The following is a 14057-nucleotide window of genomic DNA, read 5'->3' as shown; positions in this document are numbered from 1 at the left end:
CATGATACAGAATAGATATTTTTCATGAACTTGGCAAATTAACATACAGTTCCAATTTTGCTGGTGTTGCTTCCATGTTCTTTCATCCAGTAGTTTAATTAAATAAGCTTATTATCCTTTTCGTTTGCTTGAACGTCAACTGCTGTTTAAAAAAAGTAAAGCCATCTCAAAACCTTGGGAAGATGCAGAAGCAGTAAGAAAAGAGAAGTACACAGTGTACTTTGCGTGCATTTAATTTATTACCTACAAGACAGAAAAGTACAGCAAAGAGCAAAACAAGGAGGTCTAGTGTCATGGACAGATAGTTGTCAGAGTGCCTGGAAATTTCAACTTTTGCCCCTTAATAGTCAACTCTTTGGATCTCACCCTAAAAGAAGCCACCTCCCTATAGCTAAATTGTTTCAGAAAAAGCCCTGGTGAACAAAACTATAGTTCTATTGATCAGCTGTATGGTGGAGTCTGTATTCACATCCTTTGCTCTCCTTTTCAGAGGAAATGGTCGGTTGGATTTGCTTATCAAGTTAATCAGAACACATAGCTTCATTTTCTGGATCCAGATGTTTCCTACCCAACTACAACTGTATAGAAGTCTGTCTGTACCCAATGCTCTGATAAGTCAGTGGTACAAGATTGGTCTTGGTAAAACTGGCATCACTCTGTAGCTTGTTTTGAAGTGTTTGTTTTAAAAGCATGCATCTTTTTTTTAATTGAATCTATTTTATTACCGAGACTATTACTCTACACCTTATTAGCATGAACTCCATATATATATATACAGTGTTCCCTCGATTTTCGCGGGTTCAAACTTCACGGAAAGTCTATACCACGGTTTTTCAAAAATATTAATTAAAAAATACTTCGCTGTTTTTTTCCTATACCACGGTTTCCCCCACCCAATGACGTCATATCTCATCACCAAACATTTGTCCACCTTTAATAAATATTTTTTTTAATAAACTTTAATAAATAAACATGGTGAATAATAATCTAACTGGTTGCTAAGGGAATGGGAAATTGTAATTTAGGGGTTTAAAGTGTTAAGGGAAGGCTTGTAATACTGTTCAAAGCCAAAAATAGTGTATTTACTTCCGCATCTCTACTTTGTGGAAATTCAACTTTCGCGGGCGGTCTCAGAACGCATCCCCTGCAGAAATTGAGGGAATACTGTATATTGAAGAAAAACATATTTATATCTGAAAGTAGAAATAGACAGAATCAGACAGCTCTGCTTTTAAAAGAAAATATTGCACATGGGCATTTTCCAATGGAATATTCTGCTTGGGTTTCTGTAAGTCTCCATTTCACTGTATTTTCTTGTTTCGCCTTCAATTCATGTTATTAATCACTGGGCTGGATGCCATGTGGCCCAAGGCATTAATGTGTGTTTCACAAGCATTACTGTCAATGATGGTATTCAGCCGGTTCTATCTGGATCGGGCAAACTGGTAGCGCTTACTGCAGGTGCCCCCCCCCATCTGAACGTAAGCACATCACATTTCGGACACTCTGCACATGCATAGAAGGCTTTGTGCATGTACAAATGAGGCACGGATGAAAGCAAGCATGCTTATGTGCATGCTCACATTTGCAAACCAATAGGAAAGGTAAGTGAATACCACTCCGACTACTGTCATCCCTTATTGGGTAAGATTTGTAAAAATACGCTGTGCATATACATGATGAAGTATAAGTTATTCCGAAATTTCCAAAATTTGGATAAATTTGGTTGCTATAGGACCGTGATGGTGAACCTGTGGCATGCGTGCCACAGGTAGCACGTGGAGCCATATCTGAGGGCATGTAAGGCTTTGCCTTATGTCAGCTCCAGAGCACATGTGCAACCTGGCCAGCTGATTTTGGCCCTTCCAGAGGGTGGGAAAGGCTGTTTTCGCCCTCCCCAGGCTTCAGGAAAACCTCTGGAGCCTGTGGATGATGAAAAACGGACTTAGCGAGTCTACTGGAAGTTCAGAAAGAAACATCCAGTAGGCCCGTTGGGCCGTTTTTTACCATCCACAGGCTTCAGGAAAGTGTCCTGAAGCTTGGAGAGGGTGGTAGGCCCGCTGGACCATTTTTTGACCTCCCCAGGCTTCAGAAAAGTCCAGAGGCTTCAATGAGGCCTGTACACATGCGCGCTATCCATCAAATCTAAATTAAGTTGTTCCTTTCCATCGTTTGTGAAACTGTCATATGGTGTTCTGTCTATTTTCCCTTCTGCAATTTTACTTTCTACTACTGGACCATTTGCAGACAGTAGAGGATTTTGCACTTTGACATTTGGTTTTACTCTCAGAGGAAATGGATCTTTTAGATCCAGTCGGTTTGCATTGACAGGAGCCTCCGACCTTCTCATTGCATTCCTTTCCTTGTTTCGCTGCACTTTGAGAACAGTATGGGGAGTTGGTCACAGCTGGAAAGAAAACACACACAGAATGGTTATTCCTGAAACACCTTTTTGGAGGGAAAAAGAACCCCAGGCAACTTAGTACTTACAGATACTGATGGAATTTGAAGAATCTCTGGCTATCCTGTGGAGGGAAGAAAACATTCACTTATTTTTTTTCTGGTTGATCATCCAGACCTGCCTTTACACTGTTCATTCTTTCCTCAAGAAAGAATCCACAGCATTCAATGCAGAATACATTAATGTATTAATGCTCAATGTTCCATAATCTCTTTTGAAAATACCTTTGTTTAAAATGCTATTTGAACTGTATTGTACTGTTACATATACAGTATTTGGAAGTAACTGGAGTTTGGGCCCTCTAATGCTTGGTGACAGAGATCCTGTAAAGCTTGTTCTAGAATGCATTAAATAAATAAAATAAATTTACATAGGAGACTCACCTCTCTTCTTCTCCCTCCAATAAACATTTGTAAGCTGCAATCTCAATATCAAGAACTATCTTCACATTCAGGACTTCCTGGTAGCCACGTACTAGGCTGGCCAGTTCATCTTTGCCATTTTTAAGGGCCTTCACCAGATCAGCATATTTCTGTTGACCTTCCTTGGAGGCTTCTTCACCTCCTTTGGCTGCCTCACAAATTGTCTTCTTGAGCTCTTCGTTCTGTAAAAGTGATAGAGTTGGACCAAGCAATCAGTGTGCAGCCCTTCAACAGATGTATCTGGAAATGTAGGGCTCACATCCTTCAAAAACTTGGGTTAGAATCTTTGCTTCGTTCATTCAAGGAAAGAATAATGAAATCCATTTAACTAGTTGCCATTACACCTAACAATTCAGGCTTTGTCTTTGAACATGACTTCGGACCAGATTACTTACAGGAGTGCCTACTTCCCTGCAACCAATAAGGGCCCACAGAGTTGGCCTTTTCCAGGTCTTGTCTGCCAAATAATGTCATTTAGTGGGGCCGCGAGGAAGTGCCTTCTCTGTGGCAGCTCCGACACTTTGGAACCAACTGCCCCTGGAGTTTCACACTATCACCGCTCTATCAGCCTTCCAGAAAACCATCAAGACCTGGCTCTTCCAATGGGTCAGGGACCATGAATGACCGAGTGTATGAATGTTATTAGTAGGGTTATTGATTGCATTTATATTTTATCTTGATACTGTAATTTTTATATGGTTTTTATATGTTGTTGGCCGCCCAGAGTCCATTGGAATTGGGCGGCATACAAATCTTGTTAAACATTAAACATGTTATCTTCTCCCCCTCCCCCACGGAAACTCAATAGACAAAATATAACTTTTGGGACAACCTGGCCAATCTTGTCCCAGTCCTGGACATTAATCAGCATTGGGTATTCCAGAAGGGAGATGGTTAGGGAAACCCATCACTGAATTTTTAGGTACTGTAGACCTTTACTGGAAAATTGAAAACCATCCTGCAAAAAATTTAATTGGCAAGCCAGTTGTGTCATCTTGTCAAGAAAACCATATTTTAATGTCCATGTGAGCATTAAATACTGAGCTCAAAGCTTGAGAGAATCTTTATCAGAACAACAGATGTTTGTAGTATGGGCTAATACAGGTCTTGCATATGCTTATGCACAATTTCCTCCAACACCCAGAAACAGCATACAAACAAACCCCATCATACTTTAAGCATAGAGATAACCAGTTTCTTTATACCAACTGCATACTGGAAATAGGAATGTGGATATGTTGTAACCAGAATATTGGGAATTACTATAACTGTAGAGCATTAGTATCCTATGGCATATAAAAATATTTTTGTACAGAATATTAAATGCATATTCAAACAAGAAACAAGAAAGTTCAGTTTTTCACTTTGAAAGTCAATTTTTAAAAAAGTGATTTAAATTTGTCAACATTTCCTTATCATGAGAAATGCTATCAATTTTAAGACTGCAAAAAAGAAAAGATTCAAATTCTTCTAACAAGGCTTATCTTCTTAATGTTTCACAACTAGTGTTTGCAATGCCCTTGCTACTTTACTAATTACAGATAAATAGTGAAACAAATTCATATTTTGGAACTAGTAAGCACAAATAAGCTTATTTATATAAAGGGGCACCTTACATATCTTCTACAGTACTCATGCATGAATTATTCTATTGCTAATTTGAACTGTGAATTATTTTACCCAAAAATCCCCCTCCTACTTGTCTAATTTGCATTGCTCCAGTCTTACCTCCTTCTGTAAACTCTGAATTTCACACTGGACTTTTTCAACTTGTGTGATAAGTTCTGAAATCTGCTGTTCTCGATTCTTCAGATCCCATTCGAAACTAGATTTCGTACTTTGAGCTTCTTCATACTAAGGGTGTAAATATAATAGCTTTCTTTAAAATTATCACAATCATATGGTTGCATTACAGCTTTTCCATACTAATCTTGTTCAAAGTGGCTCGCGACATAGAAAATATTACAAGGCACTTTGCTATCAAAGCAATTTTTTTGGAGGGAGGAATCTTTATAAATGCAAAATAAAATTATGCAACCTGGTGAAATTTATATATTTAAAGAGAATTTTAAAAAATAGTCCTGATCACTGCAAAAATATCTAACTTATCTAAACTTAATAATTGTCTAGAGAATTCTGATGATCTCAGCTTCCTCTCATTATCAGTTTTTGAACTTGCTCTAATTTGCCTTTTTCAGCCAGTGCAAGCTGAGTCAGAAAGAAAAACAGGTGTCAACTTTTTCAGGATTCGTGTCTGATAGCTTCATGGCTACAAGCAATGGAATCCTACCATTTAGCAGTGGATTCTGCTGAGTATCTCTTATTGTTTACCTGGAATGTCTACTAGTCTTACCTAGTCCCTTTCTTCCAATAAATTAGTGAGAAAATAGGTAAGTAGGTAGAATGAAAAGCTATCCAATGGTAGCCGGAACTCAAGAATGCATGGTACACACATGGCAGGGGTGGGTTCTAGCTCATCTCACTGATGGTTCGCTCCTTGACACACTGTATAGGTGGGCGTGCATGCCCAGTGCTAAAATACCAGCTTTTGCAGTTGCACAGAAGCAAAAAACAAGATGGCGCCACCAAGAAAGACAGTTCAGGGGTGTGGCAGGCCTGGGTCGCTGCCAATTCCAGTGACCCGGGCCACCCAGTTACTACTGGTTCTATAGAACTGGTCAGAACTGTTGTGTTTGGGCCTGGGCCAGCCGTTGCTGCCACAGATGGGAGAGATGTGGCACAAAGTGAGTGCAAAAGCCTGGCTGACAGCCAGGAAGACGTGGCAGACAGCCAGGAGGACGAGGCCACTGGTTCGCAGGATTCAGCAGACAGCCCAGGGGATTTGGCATGCAGTCCCTCAGACAGTCTTTCGTCCTTGGATTCTTCTGCAGATCAATATATTGATCTGCGTAGCTGAAGAGCTATGCAAAGAAGGGATCAATTAAAGGAGTATTACAAGTCATCAGAGTAGCACCTGAGCTGGGTGTGGTTCCCTTAATGATGGTTAAAGGTATAAAAGGGAACAAAGGCACAAGGCAAACTGTGGCTGTTTATCTGGGTTATTTTGTGGTTCCTGCTCTGAAGTTTCTGTGCCGTGCCTTTGGAGTTTTCAACCCAGCTTTTTCAGACACGTGGGAGGTGAAACCTCTGGGACTTGCTGTTTGCTCCAAAGATTCAAAAGGACTCCTGAAATGTCTTTGCTCATTCCAGGTTGTCTTTGTTTGTTTTTTCCTGTGTTTTTGTATGCGACTGAAGTAAGCCTTGCACTATCATTGTTTCCGGACACTAAGGACTGTTTTGAGTAACCCTTTTTTGTTTATTTAATACAAGTTTGCTGATTAGCAGAGCACCTGTGTGTTTGATTTCTTTTCCTTGGACTGTTACGCATTGCCTGAGCCCAGTCAGGCAGAACAAGAACCGGGAGGAACCCACCTCTGACACATAGTAGTTACAGGATATTTTTGACTTTAACATTTCTTTGAGGGATGACCAAAAAAAAAGCCAGACAGAGCAGCAAGAAGATGTTGAAGATTGAGGAAGACAGGTCATTGCTGTCCTTTACAACAGAGGATACTCTCCTGCCACTTATATCTGAGTAAGATTCTTCTGCTGGTTCAGGAGGCCTTTGTATAGGAAATGAGAAGCAGCCTAATTTGTTATGAGCAGTGTCCCATATATTAAGAAGGCAGATTGGTAATCAGTCAGTAAAAAAGCCACAAACATATACAGAGCTATGTTTACAAGTTAGCAGAAGTGACAAGAGAAATAAGCAAGGCACATCTGTGGCACACACACACACACACACACACACACACACACAGAGGTCTCTTTTTAAAAAACAAATAAAAATTACCAATTTTTGCACTGGTGTGAAATACCTTGTTTTGGTAAAATTTATCTGCCTCCGCTTTACTTCTCTCCATAATTTCCTCATACTGCTTTCGGACCAAGGCTACGATGTTGTCCAGATCAAAGATTCTACTGTTGTCCATTTTCACAACCACATCCAAGTCTTGCTCTTGTTTGTCAAGCTGTTCTTTCTCCTAGATGTTGATTCAAATGCATTGTCAATTCTGTAGACTAGGCCAAGTGGCGGTCACTTGAAGGAAAGAGGATCTCATCAGTGGATCTCTCCCTACTTACCTTTTCATATACACATTTCAAGAACTTGATCTCTTTGTTCAGGAGACTGACTTTCCTCTCCAGCTCTGCATTATTTGAAAAGATACAGTCTACATCCTAGACAGAAGATATTCTCGTATTATATTCTTTTTTGTGGGAAGACTTCCAAAGAAAGGGAGGGAATAAGAATTCACTTAAACCATTAAGAGGGATTAAAAGTTATTCATTCATTCATTCATTCATTTTTGTATGCCGCTTACAACAATAGAACAAAACAGTGTAAAATCAGTTTACAGCATTAATAATAATATAAACCTTTCAGTCTCATCCAAACAATCATACATGCCAATTGTTGTGATTCCGTCTGAGGCTCCTCAGGGAACGGCTGAACCTCTGCTGGCTCCATGCTCAGAGGGGGAGGAGGAGGAACAGGAGGAGGAGGAGGAGGCCCAGGCAGACGGGGAGGAGGAATATCAGGCCGAGGGAGAGGGAGAACAGCCTGAGTCCCCCGGGGTGGAGCTCTCCCCAGCAAGCAGCCTGGAGTCCTTGGATGAAAATGCACAAGCCATCATCGATTTCAGGCAGAGAAGAGCAGCACAACGAAGTGGACAATTAGCCAGGTATTTCCAGCCCTAAATAGGCAACAGCTGGGTTTGGGTGTGGTTCTCCCCAGAAAGGCTGAAAAGGCAGACCCACCCTTCCTGTATTGTGGAGTATTATCTTTGGGAGTCCTGGGACCTGGCTGTGATCTTTGGCATTTCTGACTCTGGCTTGTGGCCCTGAAGGCTGAAACCTTGGGGGGAAAGGCGTGGGTCTTATTCTCTACAGTGGTGTGTGTGCTAGCAAGAAGTCTGCTGTATTGTCTGGCCGTCATGACTCTGCTGTGAAGCCTCATAGCCTGCCTGTTGGGAAGAACAGGTTTTTCTCTGTGTTTGTTTTTCAAACTATAAAGTGCCTTTGCTTTTACCAGCGTGTCTGGCTGCTTTTTTCAGTTGGTGTTGAAGTCTGGGGGCACCCAGACAGAACACCAATCAAAACTTATTTATAAAATTTATTTACAAAACTTATTTATAAAATTATAAAAATTTAAATAAATAACAACAACAATCATGTCATGATTTTTAATCCCATTTTCCCCATGTTTTATGTCCTCATGTGATGACCCTTAAACTCAAGTGGGATATACAGTGATCCCCCGTTTATTGCGTCCCCAACCATTGCGAACAGGGTACTTCGCTATTTTTCAACCCGGAAGTCAAAAATACCATCTACGCATGCGTGCCGGGCACGCATGCGTAGATGGCAGCGGCTTCCCTGGGTCTTCCCCCTCTTGCTGGCGTCAGCGAGGAGTTTCCCCACCGCCCACGCAAACTCCTCGCTGCCGCCCGCCCTTCGCCCGCCCACGCCGTTCATTCTCGCCGCTTTTGAGCTGAATCCGGAAGCGAATTCGCTTCCGGATTCAGCTCAAAACCGCCGATAGCAAGCGGCAAGGAACGGCTTCTCTCGGCGCTTTCGAGCTGTCAGCTCGAAAGCGCCGAGACAAGCCGTTCCTTGCCGCTTGCTATCGGCGGTTTTGAGCTGAATCCGGAAGCGAATTCGCTTCCGGATTCAGCTCAAAAGCGCCGAGAGCCAGCGCCCCCGGACCCCCAACCCGGGTTTGGGGGGCTGCTAGGAAGCCCTCCATGCCGGCGGCAAACAGCCGCCCCGCCCCCGATCTTCGGCTCCTCGCTAGCGCTGTGGGAGTAAAAACACCGTCTGCACATGCGCAGACGGTGTTTTTACTTCCGCATCGCTACTTCGCGAAAACCCGCTCGTTGCGGGGGCTCCTGGAACGGAACCCTCGCAACGAGCGGGGGATCACTGTATGCCTTTGTGCCAAGGAATTTATTCTTTTATTTACAAAAACATTAAGTAGAAAATGTTTTTCTTTTGTTCTTGACTAAAAATACTGCGCTGTTGAGGGCACCTTTTCTTCTTTTCAACTATTTATTTTAATAGTTGAACTATTCATATTTTGAAAAGGTGGGACAAATGAAATATTTTTAAAAACACGCCTATAGTAAGATCTTGGCTAAGTGAAAAGGCGAGTCCATTTTTAAAAATTACTGCTATTTTATATATGATTTCTGTATTTATTTCTGCAGGGTTTTTTATAAAAAACATTTGGTTATGTATTTTTAGTTATTGATTTTTAATCTATAATTTCATAATATATTTCCTATCAAAATATAAAATATAATAATATTTGTAACAATATTTTATATTGTTCTGTGTTCACGTCATATGCTAAATTTGTAGCTTCTGTGTTCACGTCATATGCTAAATTTGTTTTATACTTGATGTACAGAAATAAACTAATTACTTGATAAATGTAAACATCAGTCTATCAGTTAACTACACTGGAAAGTATAGGTGGTTGGTAGAAAGTAGGTGATATATACAGCATTCTATGCCTCATAAAAAGTCTGACCCGGATAAATTAACCTAACTTAATGGGTTGCATAAATTAAGCTGTTTGTAATAGGAAATGTTTTATTTATTTATTTGGGGAGCAAATATTTTGCAACCCAATAAAAGAAGAGAAATGACAGGCTCAAATGACAGGAATAATGGGAAGAATGTGAAATAAATATACCACTAAATTGCATAGAAATAGTACTGGATGAATAATTAAAAATCCATATGCTTTACGTTTGAAAAATGATTCTCTTTAGTATTTATAATTTAGAAGGTTTTATTAATCAGCATAGCTATTTATCCATCACCTGTTTTAAACATACTCCAAATTCACCATTGCAAATATATCATTGCAAGACTATGTTGCAATACTTTTATGGGATATATTATATTATCCGAAATGTCTGGGCTGATTATTTAGACAAAAATATTCTTCTTTCATTCTTGTTAAAAATTGACAAGTTGGATTGCCAGAATCATATTGAAAAATAATGATGATGGTAATAGTAACATCTGAGGGTTTTTTTTTTCAAATGTAACATTTATCCCATTGCTCCTTATCTTGATTTTAAACACTAACTTCACCAATAGCAATAGACTTATATACTGCTTCACAGTGCTTTTCAGCCCCCTCTAAGTGGTTTACAGAGTCAGCATATTGCCCCCAACAATCTGGGTCTTTATTTTACCCACCTCGGAAAGATGGAAGGCTGAGTCAACCCTGAGCTGGTGAGATTCAAACTGCCAAATTGCAGTCAGTTGGCAGTCAGCAGAAGTAGCCTGCAGTACTACATTCTAACCACTGAGCCATCGTGGTTCTACTTACCTTCCTAAGTTCTATAATCACTTTCTCTGCTGCAACATGCTGATTGATTATCTCTTCATATCTAGAAGGAAGGACCATTAAGAATACAATGGAGAGGGAGATGAAACAAACAGTAAATATGGGTGACACAAAATTATAGTCTTTCCAATGAGGTGGTATTATGATGGTTCCAAATGTTCCTATATGTATCACTCCCAAAATATCTCTGGGAAAGAGGACTGGGAAAATAAACCTTGTCCCCATGCACGAAAAACTCACTCTCAGTTATTTTTAGTTAAAAGGAATATGCAAGAAGCAATAGTAGATGTTTCTTCCTGAATACATGGTTATTTGTTGTTCTCTTAACAGCAGAATAAACAATGTAATACAATAATTGATTGTTGACTCTTGATTCTTGACAAATGTTTCTTTTTCTTTTATGTACGCTGAGAGAATATGCACCAAGACAAATTCCTTGTGTGTCCAATCACATTTGGCCAATAAAATTCTATTCTATTCTATTCTAATTCTAATTCCCTATTCCAAAATTCCCATACAGTTCCCATACAAAGGTGGGTTGCTTCTGGTTCTTAGAACCAGTTCTTAGAATGGGTAGTGGTGGCGGCGGAAGGCTCCACCCACCTCCCTGGGATGCTTCTGCACAGGCGCAGAAGCGCCTGCATATGCAGAAAAGTGTAGCATGTGTGCGCGAGCACAAATGAAAACTGGTAGTAAAGAACCCACTACTGAACCAGATGTCATTATTTCTCTTCCATTGCTTAGTGTCAGGACTTTCTTGAGCTACCTTAGCACCAAAGGAAAAGGGAGTGTTATAATATGAGAAATCTGTTCGACAAATTTGGGTAGAAAAAACAATGATCTCCTTCTCAGAAAGTCATTTCATATATTTACTGCATGTGCTATATATCCTGAACAGATATATAACAGGAATTAGATAAATCAGTGATGGAGAACCATCACATGGAGTCATATCTGCTGGCACATGAGCTGTTGCCCTAGCTCAGCTCCAATGTGCATGTGTGTGCTAGCCAGCTGATTTTTGGCTCACAGAGAGGCTCTGGGAGGGCATTTTTGGCTTCCAGGGAGCTTCCAGGGAGATGGGGAAGGGTGCTTTTATCCTCCCCTGGCTCCAGGGAAGCCTTTGGAGCCTGGGGAGGGTGAAACACAAGCCTACTGGGCCCACCACAAGTTGGGAAACAGTCCATTTCTGGCTTCCAGGGGGGCTCCAGAAGGTGGGGGAAGCTGTTTTTGCCTTCCTCGGGCATTGAATTATGGGTGTGGGCATGCATGCATGTGCGACAGTGCGCACGCATGAACTTTTGTCACCTGAGGGAAAAAAGGTTCACCATCACTGAGAGAGATCAATCTTATGCAGGCCTACTCAGATGTAGGTCTCATTATTTTTGGTGAAGTTTACTCCCAGGTCAACACCTGCAGCATCAGAAGAGACAGTGCAAATTTATCAGCAAACACAAAATCTATGTCATTTTAAAAATGTTCTCTGCATAATTCAAGAGGAACTCACCTGCACTTCCAATCTGTAGTTTGTGCCTTTGTACTTTCACTATCACTTTGGAGTTTCTCCTTCTCATATTGCAAATATTCCAACTCCTTCTTCAGGCTTGCAATGTATTGTTCAAACATGCACTCTAAGCTTTCAGTGGGTGGTTTAGTTTGCTGCTGCAGGAAAGCCCATTTAGTTCCTAGCAGCTGGTTCTTCTGTTCCAGGCGCTGCACCTAAAATTCAAGGGGAAATCCATCCATGAAGCCATTAGTACATTACATCAATCCATCAGTCAAAGCTGAAGGTCTGTTTCTTAGGAAATGCAAACACCATTTTAGCAATCTAACAAAGATGTGGAATGCATTATTGGGCTGATAACTGGAATTCAAATGGGACCCAAAGCAGGATTAATCCAGAAGAACATAAGAACATTGAGTCCTGCGTTCTGTGTCACATAGTGGCCCACCAATTGTACACGGAGATCATGAGCAGAAAGAGAAGGCAAAACCCTCCCTTTCCCTTGACCCCCAACAAATGGTACCCAAGGGAATCCTGCCTGCCTCAACCAACATAGAGGTGGCACATGGACATCCGTTTCAATAACCAAAAGATAGAATATGTATTAGAAAAAAACTGAAAGAAACAGAGCTTGCTCAATGTAAATTAAATTATGGCAGGAACACGATCCAGCAATTGTTCTCAAGGCTTCTGACTTGAATATTAAGTAGCCCAATAAGTTACTGGCTCATTTACAAAATTCTTAATAGACTGCAATTATTATAAGAAGATGGTTCAGCTTGTTAACATGTCTAGGTTTGCTTTCATAGAAACAGTGTATTCAACATGTTACCGGGCAATGGACTTTTTCAGATATATTTTAAAAGGTATCAAGAGAAGAGGAAGAATAAATATTCATTCCCATTTCATAGTAGTTATGAGAGATTACGTAAAGCCTGGATTTTAGCAGTTCAGCTCAAGTGAGCACTATAGTGGATGTAGAAGATAACCGAAAATAGCAATGAGCATTACAGAACAATTTTTGGACAACAATAATACCAAGTTGGCAAAATAAGAATTCTTAGTGCAACAGTAATCTCAAATGATGAAAACATAGGATCGACCTAGAAACGGTACCAAATTGTACAAGCAATCCTAATTTTATCAGTAGCCCAGTAGAGTAAGGAATTTTAAGCCTTTCAGATAAGTCTCACCTTATCAATGAAGCCAACAAATTTGCTGTTAAGGGACTTCATTTGCTCCATCTCTTTGCATTTCTCTTTCTGGATCTCGGGGGAGATACCGACATGGAATGGCTCCAACAGTTTTGGATCAACATGTACTCCCTGGATGCTGTATCTCCTTGTTACTCCCTGGATTCCACCTCCACAGCTGCCACCTTTGGGATCTCCACACAAGGATAAAGTTGTCCTTCCTCCAAAGTTGGAGATTCTCCTGCTGGTCCTACAGCCGGAATGTTGCCAGGAGCTTAAACTGCTTGCACCATAGTGGGTCAAAGGGCTTTGGCTGCCCACTGAAATCTGACGACTCATTTTGCCTTGCTCTGATAGACAAGGCTGCAGAGAAGAATGGTAAAGATCTGGCTCTTCGGACACTTCCAATGGAGACTTTTGAGTTGGATTCTCTTTTATGTGTTTAGGGATCTAAGCTTGGTTGCATGAGAAGATGAAGAATTATGTGGTTGGAATGCCTGGCAGCAAAATATTATCTTCAAGAAGCTAGACTGCTGGTAAACCAGAAAATAAAGGTTGAAAAAAAAATCGCAAGACTTGCAAACATGAAGAGAGGATATTAGTTAATTAATTTCCTTTGTAACCCTAATTAGAGTGAAGTACAAACCATTCTCCCCAAAAGATCTTCATAAACTGATGATAATATCTGTGGCTCTTTTTATATTGCGATGGGAGAGGATACTTCTGTGTATGATACTAGCCAGATCAAAGGTATGGATAAAATTGTTGAGGAATGAAAAATAATCCAGGGAAAAAAATCTAGGCCAAAATGGTAGTCCAGAGCAAAACAATAATTATCCAGTAGCAGACAGTAATTTTAAGATTTGTCAGGTCCTTTACCAAAAACCTTCTCTTCTCATGCATTGTGCAGCTGTTTTGAGTCCACCAATATACTCCCTCAGATAACTATGGAAAGAATGAATTGTTTGTGTGTACCAAGAAACCCAAAATGTTAAATACAGCTATAAGATTTAAGATTAAGATTTATTAGATTTGTATGCCGCCCCTCTCTGAA

General features: G+C 40.5%; 1 protein-coding gene across 1 annotated transcript; it reads right to left on the bottom strand.

The window, feature by feature from the left end:
* Positions 1–2107: 2107 nt before the first annotated feature.
* LOC139159466 (keratin, type II cytoskeletal 7-like) lies at positions 2108–13342 on the bottom strand. Its single transcript, XM_070736784.1, has 9 exons — positions 13004–13342; positions 11814–12025; positions 10289–10349; positions 7027–7122; positions 6762–6926; positions 4612–4737; positions 2845–3065; positions 2491–2525; positions 2108–2376 (listed from the first exon to the last, which is right to left on the bottom strand). Exons 1-9 carry the CDS (start codon positions 13340–13342, stop codon positions 2108–2110), a joined length of 1524 nt encoding a protein of 507 aa, XP_070592885.1.
* Positions 13343–14057: the final 715 nt, after the last annotated feature.

The sequence above is a fragment of the Erythrolamprus reginae genome, chromosome 2 (assembly GCF_031021105.1).
Source record: "Erythrolamprus reginae isolate rEryReg1 chromosome 2, rEryReg1.hap1, whole genome shotgun sequence".
Lineage (NCBI taxonomy): Eukaryota > Metazoa > Chordata > Lepidosauria > Squamata > Dipsadidae > Erythrolamprus > Erythrolamprus reginae.
Note: the sequence above shows the minus strand (reverse complement) of the source record. Positions and strands in the feature narration are given on the sequence as shown.

Coding starts and splice junctions, on each gene's coding strand:
- LOC139159466 (XM_070736784.1), bottom strand. CDS start 13,342: ATGAGTCGTCAGATTTCAGTGGGCAGCCAAAGCCCTTTGACCCACTAT. Junction 7,123..10,288: donor TGATTATAGAACTTAGGAAG/GTAAGTAGAACC, acceptor TCTTCTGTCTAG/GATGTAGACTGTATCTTTTC. Junction 4,738..6,761: donor ATAAATTTTACCAAAACAAG/GTATTTCACACC, acceptor TTACACCCTTAG/TATGAAGAAGCTCAAAGTAC.